The sequence below is a fragment of the Chiloscyllium plagiosum genome, unplaced genomic scaffold, assembly GCF_037043375.1.
Source record: "Chiloscyllium plagiosum isolate Xiang-an unplaced genomic scaffold, Cpla_swu_hap1 HiC_scaffold_28, whole genome shotgun sequence".
Taxonomy (NCBI): Eukaryota; Metazoa; Chordata; class Chondrichthyes; order Orectolobiformes; family Hemiscylliidae; genus Chiloscyllium; species Chiloscyllium plagiosum.
The window spans coordinates 8,247,045-8,267,630 of record NW_028270166.1 but is presented as its reverse complement, the minus strand read 5'-3'; the positions used below and the strand labels follow the sequence as shown (position 1 = coordinate 8,267,630).

The following is a 20,586-nucleotide window of genomic DNA, read 5'->3' as shown; positions in this document are numbered from 1 at the left end:
AAGCATCTGTTTCCGTTCTGTAAGACTCTGTGACTTTTACCTTTTTATGCTAAAAATGCTGTGTCAATAACGAGGCTTTGACAATTTCCTCTCTCCACTTACCAAGTTCTGGTGGATCGTCAGGGCATTTCTCCAAGTGGTTAGCTTCAGGAGACTTGGTGACTGATGTTGCGTTGCTTAAGGTTGAAGCACCATCTGTGAAGAAGGAGAATAAGAACTAAGCTGAAGTGTCTAAGGTACAGGAAGCTGACTGAGGGCTGTGATAAACAGAGTTGTAAATGCCTTAACAACAACATAATTCAAGGTTAAGATTTGATCCCGAGAGAGATTAGATTCCCTACAGTGTGGAATCAGGCCCTTCGGCCCAACAAGTCCACACTGACCCTCCAAAGAGTAACCCACCCAGACCCATTTCCCTCTGATTAATGCACCTAACACTATGGGCAATTTAGCATGGCCAATTCACCTGAGCTGCACATCTTTGGACTGTGGGAGGAAGCTGGAGCACCCGGAGGAAATCCACGCAGACACAGGGAGAATGTGCAAACTCCACACAGACAGTCACCTGAGGCTGGAATCGAACCTGGGACCCTGGTGCTGTGAGGCAGCAGTGTTAACCACTGAGCCACTATGCCGCCCCAAGGGAGACCTCTATATTTGAAAGGCTATTAATCTTGAGTTCTATGTCCTGAGAAGTAATGAGGTCCGTCTCAATGGTAACATTGGGAGAAAGTGAAGACTGCAGATGCTGGAGATCAGAGTCGAGAGTGTGTGGTGCTGGAAAAGCACAGCAGGTCAGGCAGCATCCGAGGAGCAGGAGAATCGTTGTTTCGGGCAGCAGCCCTACATCAGGAAGGGCTGATGAAGGGCTCCTGCCCGAAACATTGATTGTCCTGCTCCTCAGTTGCTGCTCGACCTGCTGTGCTTTTCCAGCAGCACACACTCTCGTCAATGGTAACATTCCCCATCAGAGAATGGGTTTGGCTTGAATTCACATTTTGGAAATCCTTAAGAAAAAGCATCTTTTGAGAGCTGGGTTTCCTGTTCAGAGGGGTAAACCCAAAAGGAAGCCAGACCCATTGTCTTTACACTGAGACAGACCCAGGCCAGGGTTAAACATCAGTTTGCATTTATGTAGCACCTCTAATCACCTCAAAATGACTTGCAGCACATCACAGTCAATGTAATAGTTTTGAAGTGCAGTTACAGCTGTAATGTAGTAAAATCTGACAGCCCCAATTTGCACACAGCAAGCTCCCAAAGGCAGTCATGTGATAAGAACCAAAGAATCTGTCTGGTTACAGATGAATATTGGCCCAGAGTCCAGGGCGACTCCCTTGCTCTGTTTCCTAATTGTGCCACGGGCTCTTTTACATCCCACATGAAAAGACAGATGGTGCCTTGGTTTCATGTTTCGAGAAAGAGCTAGCATGGGCACAATAGGCCATATGGCCATGCACTTTGCCCCTATATTATCACAGCACACAGTCCTGATGGCTCATCTATCTGGTTAGAGTACAGCTTATTAAAGCAGATCCTTCTAACATCTGAGCCCTCCTCTTTCTCCCAATTAGCTGATCACAGCACAGTTGAAATAATTCACGTCAGCACCACAGTAGCAGCAGTGTGCATCAACGACAGAATGCCTTTCATCAAGGTTCCTTTGATAGCGCCTTCCAAATCCATGACCACTTCCATCTCGAAGCACAAGGGCAATAAATGCATAGGGACACCATTCCCTACAAGTTCCCCTCCAAGCCACTCACCATCCCATCATGGAAATATTTCCTCACTGTCACTGGGTCAACATCCTGGAACTTGCTCCCATTCAGGATTGTGAATCTGCCTACAGCACATGCATTGCAGCAGTTCAAGATCTTAATGACATAACATAGGAGCAGCAGGAGGCCATTCAGCCCATCAAGTCTGCTCTGCCATTCAATGAGATCATGACTGATCTGATGATGCTCAACTCCACTTTCCTGCCTTTTCCCCCATAACCCCTGATTCCCCTGCAGATTAAAAACATGTCTTTCTCAGCCTTGATAGCCATCTGAGGTAAAGAATTCTACAGATTCATTATCCTCAGGGAAGAAATTCTTCCTCTTCTGTGTGTTAAATGTGTGACTCCTGATTCTGAGGTGATGCTTCTAGTCCTAGATTCTCCCACAAGGGGAAAGAACCTTTCCATATCCACTCTGTCCAGTTCACCAGGAATCCTGTCTCAACATCACATTCTGAAGGACAACTCAGGACGGGCAAGAAATGCTGGCACAGCCAGTAATACCCACATCCAACAAATGAATTTTAAAAATCCTCCCCTTCCTAAAAAAACAAAACCAACCCAGTGTGAGGGCAATCAGATATTGCTTCCTGCGTGGAATAATGCTCATGGTTTAGGCTCAACAGATGGCCCATGCATATACCAGAGGCCAATCATAGAGTCCAACAGCACGGAGACAGGCCCTTTGGCCCAGACTGGTCCATGCCGACCAACATGTCCATCCACCCTAACCCCATTTCCCTGCACTTGGCCCATATGCTTCTCATCCTTTCCTATTCATGCATTTGGGATTGGAGTGGTGCTGGAAAAGCACAGCAATTCAGGCAGCATCCGAGCAGGAAAATCGACGTTTCAGGCAAAAGCCCTTCATCAGGAATACAGGCAGAGTGCCTGCAGGGTGGAGAGATAAATGAGAGGAGGGTGGGGGTGGGGAGAAAGTAGCGTAGAGTACAATAGGTGAGTGGGGGTGGGAATGAAGGGGATAGGTTGGGGAGGAGGGTGGGGGAAGGTAGCAAAGAGTACAATGGGTGGATGGGGGTGGGATGAAGGTGATAGGACATTCCACCCCCATTCACCCATTGTAAATTGTTCATCGTGTTCAAGGATGTGTAGGTTAGGGGCATAAGTCAGGGTAAATATAGGGTATGGGAATTGGTCTGCGTGGGTTACTCTGCGGAGGGTCAGTGTGGACTTGTTGAGCTGAAGGGCCTGTTTCCACACTGCAGGGATTCTATTAAGGAAAACTCCATCTGGTTCACATCAGGGAATGGAACTGCCATCCTTACGCGTAGGCCAGACTAGGTGACCCCAGACCAATGGCAGTGTGGTTGGTTACTGTCTGGAAAATTAGGGATGACAATAAATACTGATCTAGCCAAATGATGCCCACATCCCTTTGATGGATTAAAAAAACTGTGTTATTGAATGTCCAAACGAGAACTTTTATTCATGCATGGGATTAGTATCATTACTGAGTGGAATGAGTGTTCCTGGACTGAGAAAAAAAATAGGCCAGACTTAGGATTCCAGCATCAAAAAGCGTGGCACTGAGAAAAGCACAGCAGATCAGGCAGCATCGGGAGAGTCGACATTTTGGGCATAAGCCGTTCATCAGGAATGTGGGGAGTGGCCTCTCTCATGCAACCTTATCCTTCCTGATATACAGGCTGCCTGAAACGTCGATTCTCCTGCTCCTTGGATGCTACCTGACCTGCTGCGCTTTTCCAGCACCACATTTTCAGCTCTGATCTCCAGCATCTGCAGTCCTCACTTTCTCCTGATATACAGGCTACTCCATATTCCTGATAAAGGGCTTATGCTCAAAACGTCGATTCTCCTGCTCCTCAGACGCTGCCTGACCTGCTGTGCTTTTCCAGCACCACACTTTTCGACTGACTCTCCAGCGTCTGAAATCCTCACTTTCTCCTAGAATTGCAGGGTCTGCCTTTTAAAAAATGTTGAACCCAAATTTGAAAAAAAAAAATGTGCAAGCAAAATTGCTGGAATCGACAAGCGTCAGCAAGGAGCTTTTGGAGTGAATTCACTGACAACTGCCCAGGAAGAAAGCTAACTTCCCTTCCCCAGTCTCTGCTCCACTGTTGCCCTAAAGCAGGCGTCTTGTCTGCACACGATCCGTGCTCCTGGATCTACAGTATATTTTAAAAAACAGCTTACTTGCCAAATGCCCGAATATGGTTAGGGGAGGCTCAGAGTACACACGAGTCAGGCCGAATGGCCCATTTCTGTGAATTTCAATTCGCTAAAAATTGAAGTTGTTCAACTTCTCAGGATTGGTAATGGCTGCTGGCTCAGACACAGTAAATCCCACATCCTGAGAACGAGCGACAGGAACAAACACATTCCCTGGGCTCTGACACAGAGCTGTCTTTGTATGAATGGTGCAGTCAGCCCAATGCTAAATACTGCTTTGAACTTTCACCCTTCAGTGAAAGCATGCGGTGACAGGAGTGGTGAACAATTAATAACCTCCCAGGCTGCCTGCACTTTCCACTTAAAATACAGGCGACGCTATGTGGGTTCATAATCTCTCAGCGTATTAACAGTGAGGATTACTGTACCATTTCCTTATCCTCCTAAAGAACGTGACCTTAAATACATTTAAGAACAGGCGAGTCTATCTAGATTGTGATAACAATTTAATTCATGTGACAGGAAGAAGGTTGTGGCTGAGTGTAGCTCCAAGAGCTTTTAGACTGGAACTGAGTCATGTGAAGTGCAGGGGGGAGGGGAAGATGCAAGAATGATATGGCTGCAGAAAAATCTGACTGCCACTGTTATGTGCATTTCAGGTTCTCCTTTTCCTGAGGCTTTGTCATGTGCTGTAGGAACCAAGCAAGCTCACAACACACAGCTCAGCTTGTCCGGACACAGCCCCACTCCAGAATCTAGACTGACAATCCACTGTCACACTGGGCAGGAGTGCTGCACTGACAGGGACGCTCTCTTCAAGATTGCAGGGTAAACTGAGGCTTCTGTCTGCCCTTTCAGGTGGTGATCCCACAGTCATCACTGCAACACACAGCAGGGGAAGTTCACAGGGATTTTTTTTCTGAACAAGGGTCACTGCACTCAAGTTAGGAATAAAAGAATGACTAGGGTAGGAATAGGTCCAGTCAAGGATAGTAGGGGGAAGTTGCGTGTGGAGGCGGAAGAGATTGGGGAGACACTGAATGAATACTTTTCTTCAGTATTCACTCAGGAACAGGGCATTGTTGTCGATGAGAATACTGAGGCACAAATAAGTAGAATGGATGGCTTTGAGGTATGTAGAGAAGAGGTGTTGGAAATCCTGGAAAAGGTGAAAATAGATAAGTCCCCTGGGCCTGATGGCATTTATCCTAGGATTCTCTGGGAAGCAAGGGAGGAGATTGCAGAGCCATTGGCCTTGATTTTTATGTCCTCTTTGTCTACAGGAGTAGTCCCAGAAGACTGGAGGATAGCAAATGTGGTTCCCTTGTTCAAAAAGGGGAGTAGGGATAGCCCTAGTAACTATAGGCCGGTGAGTCTCACTTCTGTTGTGGGCAAAGTCTTAGAGAGAATTGTAAGGGATAGGATTTATGCACATCTAGATAGGAATAATGTGATCAAGGATAGTCAGCATGGTTTTGTGAAGGGCAAGTCGTGCCTCACAAACCTTATTGAATTCTTTGAAAAGGTGACGAAGGAGGTTGATGAGGGGAAAGCGGTAGATGTGGTATATATGGATTTTAGTAAGGCGTTTGATAAGGTTCCCCATGGTAGGCTACTGCAGAAAATACGGAGATATGGCATTGAGGGTGAGTTGGAGGTTTGGATTAGGAATTGGCTGGATGGAAGAAGACAGAGGGTAGTAGTTGATGGCAAAGTTTCTTCATGGAGTGCCGTCACTAGCGGTGTTCCGCAAGGATCTGTTTTGGGACCATTGCTGTTTGTCATTTTTATAAATGACCTGGAAGAGGGGTTAGAAGGTTGGGTGAGCAAGTTTGCGGATGACACGAAAGTCGGAGGAGTTGTTGACAGTGAGGAAGGATGTGGCAGGTTACAGCAGGATATAGAGAAGCTGCAGAGCTGGGCAGAAAGGTGGCAGATGGAATTCAATGTAGCTAAGTGCGAGGTGATTCACTTTGGGAAGAATAACAAAAAGATGGGGTACTGGGCTAATGGTCGGATACTTGGTAGTGTGGATGAGCAGAGGGATCTTGGTGTTCATGTACACAGATCTCTGAAAGTTGCCACCCAGGTAAATAGTGTGGTGAGGAAGGCATATGGCGTACTGGCTTTTATTGGTAGAGGAATTGAGTTCCGGAGTCCTGAGGTCATGATGCAGTTGTATAAGACTCTGGTACGGCCGCATCTGGAATATTGTGTGCAGTTTTGGTCGCCATACTATAGGAAGGATGTGGAGGCATTGGAACGGGTGCAGAGGAGGTTTACCAGGATGTTGCCTGGTATGGAAGGAAAATCGTATGAGGAAAGACTGAGGCACTTGGGGCTGTTTTCACTAGAGAAAAGAAGGTTTAGGGGTGACTTGATTGAGGTGTACAAGATGATTAGGGGGTTAGATAGGGTCGACAGTATGAACCTTTTCCCGCGTATTGAGTCGGGTATTACAAGGGGGCATAGCTTTAAATTAAGGGGGGGTAGATATAGGACTGATGTTAGGGGTAGGTTCTTCACTCAGCGAGTCGTTAGTTCATGGAATGCCCTGCCAGTAACAGTGGTGGACTCTCCCTCTTTATGGGCATTTAAGAGGGCATTGGATAGGTATATGGAGGATAGTGGGTTAGTGTAGTTTTAGGTGGGCTTGGATCGGCGCAACATCGAGGGCCCAAGGGCCTGTACTGCGCTGTATTCTTCTATGTCTATGTCTAAGCTGAAAATGTGTTGCTGGAAAAGCGCAGCAGGTCAGGCAGCATCCAAGGAACAGGAGAATCGACATTTCGGGCATGAGCCCTTCTTCAGGAATCTGCCATCCTGCACTCACTGCACTCAAAGTGAGCTCTGTTTCTCTCCCCACAGATGCTGCTGGACATGCTGGCTCTCTCTCCACCAAACCTTTCTGTTTTGGTTTCTGATCTCCAGCAACTGCACTACTGTACTTTGTTTTATTGGAGAAACTCAGCATCTGTGGAGATAAACATAGTTGATGTTTCAAGTTTTGTGACCCTTCTTTGAAATGAGAGAGCCACAAAGCACATAAACAGACCCTTTGGTCCAACCTGTCCTCAAACTAAACTGCTCCCAACCGCCTGCGCTTGGCCCATTTCCCTCCAAACATTTCTTATTCACATTCTTTTCCAAATATTTTTTATACGTTGTAATTGTCCCCACAAACACCACTTCCTCTGGAAGTTCATTCCACACACGAACCACGGTATTAAAAAAAATTGCCCCTCATCCTTCTTTAATCTTTCCCCTCTCACTTTGAAAGTATGCCCCGTGGTCTTGAAATCCCCCACCAAAGGGAAACAAACACCTGCCATTCACCTTATCCATAGCCGATATATGATATCTATGACATCTTTTCTTCACAGATGCTGCCAAACCTGTTGAGCTTCTCCTGCAATTCCTGTGTTTGTTTGCTTCATACCAACATTATCTGATCTTAATCACATTGTGTGAATTTCCCTCCCCAAACCACATAGCATCGTGACTTGAGGGTATATCATATGCATTGTGAGTCGATTTAAACAAAATGGACTGGGGTGCTTCAAGAAGATGGCTGACCACCAAACTCTGCAGAGCAACCAGATAAGTAATAAACAATCATGAAAGAACATTGTTGTTTGCAGGAGCTTGCTGCTTGCACATTGGCTGCTGTGTTTCCAACTTTACATCAATGCAGGGCGGGGATTCAATTGCTGCACTGACCATGTTTACCGTGTTACTATATAAACGCAATGTTCTTCCTCTTTAATTTCAGAGCAGACTCATAGATGGATGTTTTGCTAAGGCACTAATCATACCACGGAGAACGTGAGGAATGCAGATGCTGGAGATTAGAGTCGAGAAGTGTGGCGCTGGAAAAGACAGCAGCATCCGAGGAGCAGGAGATTCAATGTTTCGGGTAAAAGCCCTTCATCAGCCCAGTCACATTCCTGATGAATGCTGCAGGTCAGGATGCTGCCTGACCTGCTGTGCTTTTCCAGCACCACACTTTTTGATATTAATCATACCACAGCTGGAATACTATGAACAGTTTAGGGTCTCTTACCCAAGGAGATATATACTGGCATTGGCAGTGCAGTGCAGGTTCACTTGACTAATACCAGGTAAAGGAGGGACTGCCTGATGAAGAGAGGTCGAGCAAATTGGGCTTGTACTTGTTGGAATTTAGAAGAACGAAGGGCGATGTTATTGAAACGTACAAGATTCTTAGGGGATTTGAGAGGGTAGATGTGGAAAGCTTATTTTCTCTTGTGGAGAAAATCCAGGACCAGAGGGTCTCCTCAGAATAAGGGACATTAAAGACACAGAGGAGGAGGGATTTCATTCTCTCAGAGGATTGTGAAATTTGTAGAATTCTTCACGCAAAGATGAGGCTGGGTTATTAAGCATATTCAAGACTGAGATAGACAGATTTTTAACCAGCAAGGAATGAAGGGCTCTGGGGAAAACGTGGAAAGGTACAGCTCGAAATTATTGACTCAGCCGTGATTGAATTGAATGGCGAGATGATCCATTTCTCTCCGATGTCTATGGAAGGCTGGGGGACACGGGGTCCCGTATTTTCAACTGGCAGCAGCCTTTCACAACATCAAAAAAAAGATATCCTTTCATGGAGAGCCAAATGTTTACAGAGTTGTGATCTTTCAGAAATACACCTGCTGCACACCTAATGTCCTGGTGGATGAAACATTCCAGTCGGGGAGATGATGTCATTTTGCGAGTCAAATTATATGAAGGACCAGTCTTGCATTTTGTCAATGAGTTCATTGTCTATCACTGAACGTAAACTTGTTGCTTCTGCCATTTCCCCTCCTGTCCCACTAACACTCCATATGTGGCCAACAAGTTGGTCCTCATGCCTATAGTTGGTGCCAACAACATGGTCCTCAAGTTGGTTCATTGAATTGCAGAAGCTATCCCAGTCCAAACCTATCCCACCTTCTGACAACATAGCTCCCAGTGTTGGTAACCCTCCTGTCTTGCCTAAAGATCCGATAGACCGGAATGTTAAGTTGCCAGTCCAGCCCTTCCCTCAACTGTGTTTTTGTGATAGCAACAATATCATACCTTCCTGTCAATCCACGCCATTAAATCAGTCTTAGCTATTACACTTCTAGCATTAAAGTAGAGAGCACCCAGCCTTGCCTTACTCTCTCGACACTCAACATAGCTGAACCCACTCGGACTTGTTTCCTTTGCTGTAGCATTAGGTGTTCCTGTTGCATCGATACCATGCCCCCTCCCCCCTGCTAGGTTAGTTTAAACTCCTCCCAATAGCACTAGCAAACCTACCCGCAGGGATGTTAGTCCCAATGTGGGTCAGATGCAATCTGTCCTGATGGTATATGTCCCACCTTCCCTAAAAATGGTCCCAGTAATCCAGGAATCTAAAATCCCAGCCCCTCTTCTCATTGGGAGAAGACGGAAATTGGATTTTTAAAAATTCATTCTGGGTGTCGCTAGCATTTCCTGCCTGTCCCGAGCTGACCTTGAGAAGGTGGTGGTGAACTGCCTTCTTGAACTGGCACTGCACTTGCTCTGGGTTGACCCACAATGCCATTAGAGGATGGCGTGCCTTCTCCTTTACTGGGAATGAAAACATATTTTACATTTCCTCTTGACACCACTCTTGCCTCGCCATCAGAAGCTGTACTTTCCTGGAATCTTTCACACCCTCGATGAGGGCAGACAGGCCCCCTGAGTTTGTAAAAGGTGCTATTTAAATTTATAACATCGCACTGCAAAATTATTCGCTTCTTGTGTAGCATCCCTGCTGTTGGGTAACTACAGCTGAGGTTTTAGGATGTTGGATACAGTTGATGGAGTAGGAAATATTAAACAATTGGGGAAGTCTAGGACAAGTGAACAACTTGAAAATCTGAGGCAGGCCATCCAAAAGAAAAATTATGAAACATTTCTTTGTGCCTGAATTGGCAAGAGTTTGGAACTCTCTCCCACAAAATACAGTCAATACTAACTCAATTAATAACTTAAATGGAATTTAGAAGAATGAGAGGAGACTTTATTGAAACATGTAAGATTCATAGGGACCTGACTGGGTAGATGTGAAGAGATGGTTTCCCCTAGGGATCATCATCTCAGAATAAAGGTGTAGGGATTGGATGTCACAGAATAGGAGTTCCCTGATTGGGGCTGTTAACCTGGTCCAATCAGGAAGCCCTGGCTGACAGATAGAGGAGGGACAAAGGCTGGTGATTGGTGGAAACTGTGTCGACTACGCCGATGCACATTTACAGTTTCACCACAACATCTGTTAGTCACACAGCAGGAGAATGAGGACCTGCAATGCCTGGAATAGGTAATGTAAATCACTGCCAAATTTGAGGCTTCCAGTTCCACTGTCAGAATTCTAATTTTGATTGTATTTCAGGCGAGTTGCCTTTTCTATATGAACAAATTGTATTTTTCCTGTGAAAGATGAAAATCAGAAGTCTAATGAACAAATAAAATGAGGGCAAGTGTCAAACAACATAAAAAAAAGGAAAGAAATAATTTTAAAAAAGGAGGGTCAGGGGTTCTGCATACTTTAGGAGCTGGCTGTGAGCTAGCTGGGCCAGTGTTTGTACTACACGCATGTAAATAAAGGGTGACTTGGTGAGGGGATACTGGCCTTTGTAGAGTTATTTCAAAATGGGCATCCGTTAAAGTCAGAAACGAGGAGGAATGTCTTCCCTCAGAGAATAGCAAATCTGCGGAATTCTTTACCATCAAGGAATTCTTTACCATTGGGTCTTTATGTATATTCAAGGCTGAGACAGACAGTTTTTATCAGCGAGGGAATCAAGGGTTATAGGACAAGACAGAAAAGTGGACTTGAACATTATCAGGTTTCAGTGAATGGTGCAGCAGATTTGAGGGCTGAATCACCTACTTCATCTCCTCCATCTTGTAGTCCTATATTGGAGATCAAGGATTTTATTAGTCCAGGATATTTGAGGATATGGAGAGAACATGGGGAAGGGTGGGGAGAAGACAAAAAACATGATCTGTCATCAGTCACAATCTCACTGAATGCTCAGGAACTGAGAGAACTCTCTGAAAACCAGTCCTGAAGAGGAGTCACATCAAACTCGAAACATTAACTGTGTTTCTCTCTCTGCGGTTGCTGCGAGACCTGCTGAGTTTCTCCAGCCACCTTTGTGTTTACCTGTGAGAAGGTTAGTGAGCTGAGAAGCACTTAATTTCCATTCACTGTAATTATTCAGCACGTGACTAACAGCATCAGCCGGAACATGAAAGCAACACTTTCAGCAGGAGTGGAGGGTGCCAGCTGGCTGGGTTACTCTTCGGAGGGTCAGTCTGGGTTTGTTGGGCCAAAGGGTCTGTTTCCACACTGTAGGGATTCTAACTTGTCAAACTGTTAGCATAAATATATAAATGGTCCATTTGCTGCTACAACATACTCCCAGTTAGGTTTGCCCTTCACAGGATCGGACACAATGGGGGATCATTGGGTACTGTCTGTAGGAGACTATGTGGGACAGTGGCCTATGTCCCGGGGTCTGAGGTGGAAGCTCTGGGTTTGGGGAAGGTGTGTACATAATGCAGCTGATTATTAACCTACAATCCTTCCTGAACATGTGTCAATGGCAGGCAGTGAAAGCAGGAGGGGTTTCTAGGTCAGCCACATGACAGAAAGAATCAGACCTTGACCACTCCTGTCTAGAACACACATGGGGAGAGTGCACTTTGCCACAGTGATTCAGACTCTGTGAAGCCCTGGCAACAGATCGTGTGCGCGCTGCCAGGTTGACTGCAGAAGAAAAACCGAAAGAACTGCGGATGCTGTAAATCAGAAACAAAAGCAGGTCTGGCAGCATCAGTGGAGAGAAATCAGTTAATGTTTTGGGTCAAGTGACCCTTCCTCAGACCTAGTCGATCCGAAACGTGAACTCTGATTTCTCTCCACAAATTGAGCTTTTCCAGCAATTTCTGTTTCTGATTAAGTAGAAACTTTGGCCACTAGCTGTGAGCCAGAGGTAAAACATTTGGGTGTTGCAGGCCCAATGTCCAAAAGGGGCAGCACGAGCCTTGACGGGATCTTATTAAAACATTCATTCTTTGGAAGTGGGAGTAGAAACAGTGGGACCTTGGACTATACACGATCCAGGAAAGTGATGGGACATGTGGATAAGATCAGAGAGGGGCACGGCAGCTTCCTGTATTAACTGTGGCACAGAATAAGAGGAGGCTGTAAAACATAGGCCATTCAGCCCATTGGGTCCACTCCACCGTTCAATGAGATCATGGCTGATCCGATAATCCTCAATGCCACTCTCTCCTGCCTTTTCCCTATAGCTGGAACTGGATAAAACATGAGGAATATCGCAACGTAAGAGTAGGAGTAGTCCATTCAGCCTTAAGCCTGCTTCAGCACTCCCATTATTGTGGGTGAGGCATCGTCCCTCCAATTCTGCGCACCACAATATAGCAGAGATGTGACTGTGTGAAAGAGGGCTCAGAGAGAATTTAGGAGGAAGTTATCTGGTTATCTAAACTTCAGTTTGGGAACAGACTGGATAGGCAAGGGTTGGATCCTTTGGAACAGAGCAGGCCATGGCAAAGTTTATGTGAAGTGTATAAAGTAATGCATTCACACAGAGTGGATAGAAAAGACCCCTTTCTGTTAGCTAACTGGTCAGTAGCTCACGGGCGTAGATTTAAGTATTCAGAAGGATTTTGGAGCGGGGGGGGGCATTGCTAATTATTTCGGTTGGAGGTGGGTGCCTGGAACCTGTTGTTGGAAACAGTGGTTGTTAAAAACAGGTGGATAAGCAGCTAAGGTGCTATAACCTACGGGTGCTGTGATCCCAGCTGAGAAAACAGTAGACTCTCAGTGGATTGGCAGATGGTAGGAGCTGTCACAACATAAAAATAATTGAGGGAGGCAGCACGGTCCTTAAGAATAAAGTAAAAACAAAGAACTAGCAGCAGGATAGTCCATTCAGTCCCTTGGGTCTGCTTCAACATTTAATCTGATCCTGGCTGATCTCATCTTGACCTTAACTCCATTTTCCTGCTTGCTCTCTATAACCCTTCAATTAGAAGCGAAACAGAGGATGAATATATTAACGACAGAAACCTGGGAATAGCAATCTATTCAGCATGTTCTGCCATTCAAAGAACATATATATGGAACATCGAACATTACAGCACAGTACAAGCCCTTAACATAGGACAGTGCAGCGCAGTACAGGCCCTTTGGTCCTTGATGTTCTGCCAGCCTTTTATCTTACTCAAAGATCAGACTAACTGACCTACCTTTCATTGTTCTAACTTCCCTGTGCCTATCCAAGAGTTGCTTAAATGTCCCTAATGTATCTGACTCTACTAACACTGCGGGCAGTCTATTCCATGCACTCACCACTCTGAGTAAAGAACCTACCTCTGATATCCTCCCTAAACTTTCCTCCAATTACCTTAACATTATGCCCCCTCGTGATAGGCATTTCCACCAGGGGAAAACATCTCTGGCTATCCACTCTATCTATGCCTCTCAACATCCCATATCCCTCCATCAAGTCACCTCTCATCCTTCTTCACTCCAATGAGAAAAGCCCTAGCTCCCTCAACCTTTCTTCATAAGACATGCCCTCCAGTCCAGACAGCATCCTGGCAAATCTCCTCTGCACCCTCTCTAAAGCTTCCACATCTTTCCTATGATGAGGCGACCAATACTGAACACAATATTCCAAATGTGGTCTAACCAGGACTCAATAGAATTGCAGCATAACCTCAAGGCTCTTAAACCCTATCCCCTGCTAATGAAAGCCAACACACCATAAGCCTTCTTAACAACCCTATCAACCTGGGTGGCAACTTTGAAGGATTTATAGACATGGACCCCATGATCCCTCTGTTCCACCACACTGCCATGAATTCTGCTTTTAACCTATATTCTCCACTCAAATTTGACCTTCCAAAGTGAATCACTTCACGCTTTTCCAGGTTAAACTCCATCTGCCACTTATCAGCCCAGTTCTGCATCCTGTCAATGTCTCATAGCAATGTACAACCACCCTCCACATTATTCACAACTCCACCATTATTTATAAAAATCACAAAGAGCAGAAGTCCTGGAACAGCAGTGGACATCGAATTCCAGGCTGGATACTTCCATCTACTACCACCACCCTCTGTCTTCTATGGGCCAGCCAATTCTGTATCCAGACAGACAGCTTTTCCTGTATCCCAAACCTCCTTACTTTCTGAATGAGCCTACCATGGGGAACCTTATCAAAAGCCTTGCTAAAATCCATGTACACCACATCCACTGCTCTACCTTCATCAACAAGTTTTGTTACATCCTCAAAGAATTTAATAAGGTTTGTGAAGCATGACCTGCCCCTCACAAAGCCATGCTGACAATCTCTAATCAAACTATGGTTTTCCAAGCAACCATTAATCCTGTCTCTCAGAATCCTCTCCAATACTTTACCCATCACTGATGCAAGACTGACCAGTCTGTAATTAGATCATGATTGATCACTGAGTATAGGAGGTTGTCAAGGATGTTGGTGAGGCCTCTTCTTATATTCTGTGCAATTCTAGATTCCCTGTTATAGGAAGGACATTATTAAACTGGAGAGGGTTCAGGAACGATTTACCAGGATGTTACTGGGATTGGAGGGTTTGAGTTATAAGGAGAGGCTGGGACAATTTTTTCACTGGAGCGTATTAGGTTGACGGGTGACCTTATAGAGGTCTTTAAAATTATGAGGAGCATAGATAAGGTGAATAGCAAAGGTCTTTTCTCCAGAGTGGGGCAGTTCAAAACTAGGGGATATATTTTTTAGGTGAGAGGAGAAATTTTTAAAAAGGATATTAGGAGCAACTTTTATTTTACAGAGAGTGGTTTGTATGTGGAAAGAACCTCCAGACGAAGTGGTGGACGCAGATACAGTTAGAATGTTTGAAAGACATTTGGAAAAGTTCATGAAAACGAAAAGGATATGGGCCAAGCGCAGGCAGGTGGGAGGAGCTTAGTTTGGGATCATGGTCGGTATGGACTGGCTGGACTGAGAGTCTGTTTCTGTGCTGTGAGATTCTATTGCTCTATCCATCTCTATCTCCCTATATCCCCTAATGTCATTTGCAGAAATCTGCCAGTTGTTATCTTGCTCATTGACTGAACTGCCACAACCCTCTAGGATGGTAAATTCAACAGTTTCAGCATACTCCAGGTGAGGTACTACCTCCTCATCTCACTCTTAAATGGTCCACCTCTTATCTGGAGATTTGATCCCCTGGTTTCAAACTCATCAGCGAGGGGAAATGTCCTTCCTGCATCCACCCCCTCACACCCTGGAGGAATACTGTCAACTACAATGAGGTCACCCTCCTCCTCCTTCAAAACTCCAGGACATTCTCCTCAAGAAACAATCCCACCATCGCAGGTAGCACACAGGGCAATCTCCATTACACTCTGACTGTGGCAACTTCATCTTGATTGGATAAAGAGAGCAAAACTCCACATCATGATTCACCAAGGCTCTATACAAATGCAGAAAGGGATCTTTACTCCTGGATTTAAATTTGTTTGCGATGAAGGCAAATGGCCTTCCTAATTGCCTGCTGCACATAGTGATTCATGAGAAAGGACACCTAGGTCCCCAGGATACACAACCTGCCCAACCTCTCATCTTTTAACAATATCCGGTTTGTTATTTTTCTGTGTTTCGAACCGTGATGAAGGCTTCTACCAAAAGTATGGGGAGTCATTCAAGCTGTGTCTGTGCTTGGTGCTTTTCCAGCACAAGACTAGTCTAACCCATAGTCCAGCTTTCTCTACAGAGCTCGGAGCTTCCAATTCAAATGTTGAATCCCTCGCGTCTTAGAAGCTGCACTGATCTCAACTTCAAATACACCTTTATCGCAGATGGACTGCAGCAGCTCAAGAAGACAGCTGACAACACCCAAGGGCATCTGGGGATAGGCAATAAACACTGGGCCAACCAGCAACGCCCACGTCTGATGTGTGATTTATTTTCTAAAAGAAAGCATCCCTTGAATAACAATGACTGGAGTGGCTATGATCACTTTCCTCAGACTGAAAACAATCAAGGAAGATTTTCATAGAGAGGTTTAAACATTTTGTAAGGGGCTTAATTGGAATTGATGGACAGAATCTGTTCATGGTGAATTGCAGACCTGAGGACACAAACTTAAGGGAAGTGACAAATGAATGGGAGGGTGAGATGAGGTTTATGCAGCAGGATGTTGTAATCTGCAATGTGCTGTTTGACAGGGCAATGGAAGCAAATTCAATAGGAACTTTCCAAAAGGGAACAGGAAAATGTTTTGGAAAAGGAAAAATTTGATGGGCCATGCGGAGGAAGATGGGAGTGAAATTAATGGGACGGCTCTCTCAAAATGTGAGCAGAATTGTTACAGTACAGGGGAGGCCATTCAGCCTGCACTGATTCCACTACCCAGTGCCAATCTCCTGCCTTTTCCCCAAATCCCTGCTCACTATTTCTATTCAAATAACCATCCCTCTCGAATGCCTCAATTGAACTTGCCTCTATCACATTTCCAGGCAGTGCATTCCACACCCTAAAAGAAACATTTCTGCTTATATCATGCATGTTTTCTTTGCACATTGCTTTCAATCTCTTTTATGAACAGGAGCAGCTTCCCCCTATCTATACTATGCAGCCAGCTCACATTTTGAAAACTCGATCAAAACCCCTCTCGTATCTTCCTTTCTCCCAAGAGAACAGTCCCAACTTCTTCAAACTAGCCTCATCCCTGAAGGGCTGGCACAATGAGTCACATGGCCCCTTTCTGTTCCATGACTCTACAAAGAAATGTCTTTGGACCTCTCCTCAGTCTTTTTGTGACATCTTTTTAAACAGATGCCTCTCCATCACTTATTATCCATTCAAGAAATTCCTCCCTATTCTCATCAAGTCCTTCCATTGTTTGCTGAACATCTGCTGAAATGCCAATCTGCACGAGTAAGAATCGACCTGGCTTCTCAAAGCTTCCGTCATTACACTGATTCCAAATCACTTGGTGAGACTTTGCTGTGTGCTTTCCTTTGGTGTTAATATCCCCTGTGGTTCGTCTCTCATTTGCTGCCAAACAGAGAGCTAAACTGGAGAAATACTGCAAACACTTGACACAAATCCTCTTTCAATTAGAAGCTTAAAAGAGAAGATTTAAGATGATTTTCATGGGCACTACTTTCACACTTAGCAGTCTGTTTTGACCTAAATGGGTCTCCGTGAATAGTTTAACAAAAAGAACTTGCGTTTCTATCTAGATTTTCACTACCCGAGGACATTCAAAACCTCTTACAGTCAACAACATATTTTTTACAGAGCAGGCTCTATTGTAATGTAGGAGGCACAGCTGTGATCTTGCGTAAAGCAAGCTCCCACGGACAGCAATGGAACAACAAAATGATAATGTGTTGGAAAGTTTTGGTTCACAATTAACCGAACAACGTTGCACACTGTGCAACCTTCGAACCGTGTTAGTCCGAGTACGGTACTTGAGAGTCTCAGTACTCAAAGCATTCCTGGCATAGCACAGGATAACTGTGCGACCAGAGATGTCAGAAACACGTTATGTCAACACTCACCAGCAGTGCCAGATTAAGAACGGTCAAGGACAGAGCACTATCCTCAAGTGAGAAACCAGAAAGAGATCATACAGGCTACTGTCCCCGATTGGATTTTTGAATGGACATCTAATTCCTGTCCTCCCCTTCTTGCTTTTCCTTCATAACATCCTTTACAATTCCCCTTTGAAAATCCATCCTGCATCTCCTTCCACACCACAGCTACACTCTCAGGTACTTAAAGACATCGACATCACCAATTAATGAGAACCAAACCAAATCCTAACTCCTCATTGCAAAAAGGTGTTCCCTCACATCACCAGGGACTCTGTTGCCAATCCCTCTAAATCTGGATGCCCACTTTTTATTCGTGGATCAGATAGGCAGAGGGTGGGTTCCGTGTGAGAGACTGAAGTGCTCAGAGCTTTCTCTCGCAGCTTGCTATTAACTGGAGCTCCAGGGTTTGTGGGGAGGGGAAATTAGCCAGTTGGAGATATCAGTCAAGTCATCTCCAAATATTCAACACTGGAACAGGATGCATCAATGAAATTTAAACACAGACAGACCTTGGCTTTATTGCCAGTGTTGCCAGAATAGGGCTTGTGTCTAACTCTCTACATCCCTGTCCTGTATCACAAACCAACATGTATGGACTTGTTGTGAATGCTTTTGCTTATCCGCAGCACCTAATTCAGACCTTGCTGCATTCTTTGTACAGTGTTACTGTAAAGGCTGTCTCCCAGCTGGACATAATCAGTGGGAGCAAGCTTTTCTCTTCAATTCAAGCAAACTGCCAGGTGCCAGGGTAAACTACAGTGCTCCAAAGGGAACCTGTCAAAATTAAATTTGTGCTAGCAGTGGCAATGGTGTGCTATGGGGAGAATGCGGGTAAGTGGAATTGAAATGCCCATCAGCCATGATTGAATGGCGGAGTGGACTCGATGGGCCGAATGGCCTTACTTCCGCTCCTATGTCTTATGGTCATTCTCTTGATTAGATTCCGGGTCACTCTGACACGGGTTCAAGGCTGATGCCAGAGGCCTAAGTTCCAAATCCAGGCGTCACTTCAGCAGCCTGAGACTGACAGAGTGCTGAGGGGTGTCATCTTACAGTGGAGGCACTAAACCCAGGGCCCCCACTGCCCTCAGAGTTTTCTCTGAACGGACACCATCCAAAAAAAAAGCACAGGATAGTTCTCCCAGGTTTCTCCTCATGGGAGAGTAGCACCAGAGGGTCTAACCTTAGAGCGAGGGGTCACTCAGTTAGAACAAAGCCAAGGAGGAATTTCTCCTCTCGGGGAAGAGTGAATCTGTGGAATTCTTCAGCGCAGAGGCTGTGTCATTAAGTACATTCAAGACTGCAATGGACTAATTTTTAATCAGTAAGGGGTAAACGCAAGAAAGTGGAGCTGAGGATTGTCAGATCAGCTATGATTTCGCTTAAGTGTGGAGTAGACTTGACGGGCTGAATGGCCAGATTCTGCTCTTTATGGTCTCGTAATGGAACTGGCTGACAGATACTAGCCCCCAAAAATCGCAACCAAGAGCGGGGAAAACACAAAAATACAGACTGCTCCTCAGGCTCTGACTGCCAGGACTCTTTACCGCTCCCCTATCGATACAAGCCTTGACAAGTCCCAACGCCAACCGCAGTCGAAGGTGATGGGTCAAACACATTTCAGTCTCAGGAACAAAAACCAACAATCATTTCAAAAGCTGGCATGCTGGTTCATGAAGAGAAAGATAGAGACCCAGTTTAGATTATTGAGTGTAATTGGATTCTTGGTGAAGTGGGGGGAATGGGGAATGTAGATGTTGGAGATCACGTTTTTGTGAAGTGGGATGAGAGGAAAGGGTTTTTTCCCTACCAGAAGGTGGTGGGAATCTGGGTGCTTACTGCTCGTCAGGATGGGAGGGGCTGAAACCCTCATCACATTGAAGAAATATGCCAAATGTGCCAAAGTATACAAGACCATGGGCAAAAAGGCTGGAAAATGGGATTAGAATCATTAGGTGGTTGTTTTTGACTGGCCCAGACTCAATGAGCTGAAGGGCCTTTCTCTGTGCTGTGGATGTGACTCTGAGGTCGACAATGGTGTTGGCCACCCTATTGTTTAGTGTAGGTTTCATTTCACAATGAGCTCCAATTGCATCAGCGTACTGTACCCAATTCCTAACCCAATAACTCCTGGTCAGCCATGACTGGTAAGAAAATTCAGTTCTCCTGTTAGTGTCCTTTAAGACATGTGCAGGGAAAGATCTGGAGTTGTACACATGCAATTCACCAGCTCAGGACCCATCCATGGTATTTCACAGACAGTGGAGCACTTCCAAAGGTTCATGGGGCAAAGTACGGAAACAATACCCAATTCATGCACAGTACGATCCCAGAAAATGATCCTCTCCCATCTAGTTTACACATCTCATTCGACATGAGGGTCTATCAACTTGGTGCAATTTGTTGCTTAATGTTTCCCTTTAGGACATTAAGCTGTTTCCTCCAACTGAATACTGGTTGTTTTGGATATTTCTCCCCCCATTTGCCGCTAACAACCTGAGGTTGAACCAGACCACTCTGCAATCTTGGACCTCCACCCACCCCAACCCCAACAATGGGCTGCTTCCAACAACACAGCCAACCCATTTTCTCCAACTTATGGTCCCCACTATCAGCTTCGCAAAATCCCTGGCTGACCCTGATCCATTCCTGTCTGCCTACCAGTTTCTCTCCCACTCTGGGCTCCAGCCCCACCTGTACACACTCCTTACACCCAAACCACCACACCCCAAACCCATGGCTTCAGTGTATACACCTTTTCTTGGCTACAATCATATTCAACAAAGGGTCAATTGTCCCAAAACGTTAACTTTGCTTTCTCTTCACAGATGCTGTCAGACCTGTTGGGTTTCTCCAGCAATTTCTGTTTTGTTGCTGCAATTGCAGTGCATTGGAAGATCATTCACCCCAATGCAAAGTCTGCCACTCTCCAACCCAATCACATTCTCCTCCCTTGCCTTGGCTCATCTCCTGTTGATACCCTCCCCTG

General features: G+C 45.3%; 1 protein-coding gene across 1 annotated transcript in view; it reads right to left on the bottom strand.

Moving 5' to 3' along the window:
- LOC122565438 (beta-1,4-galactosyltransferase 2-like) overlaps nt 1-20,586 on the bottom strand; it is a 78,368-nt gene that overhangs the window by 35,412 nt on the left and 22,370 nt on the right. The window contains exon 2 of the mRNA XM_087975970.1: nt 103-195. Within this exon, the coding sequence (XP_087832096.1) occupies nt 103-195 (93 nt within the window). The remainder of the gene's footprint in view (nt 1-102; nt 196-20,586) is intronic.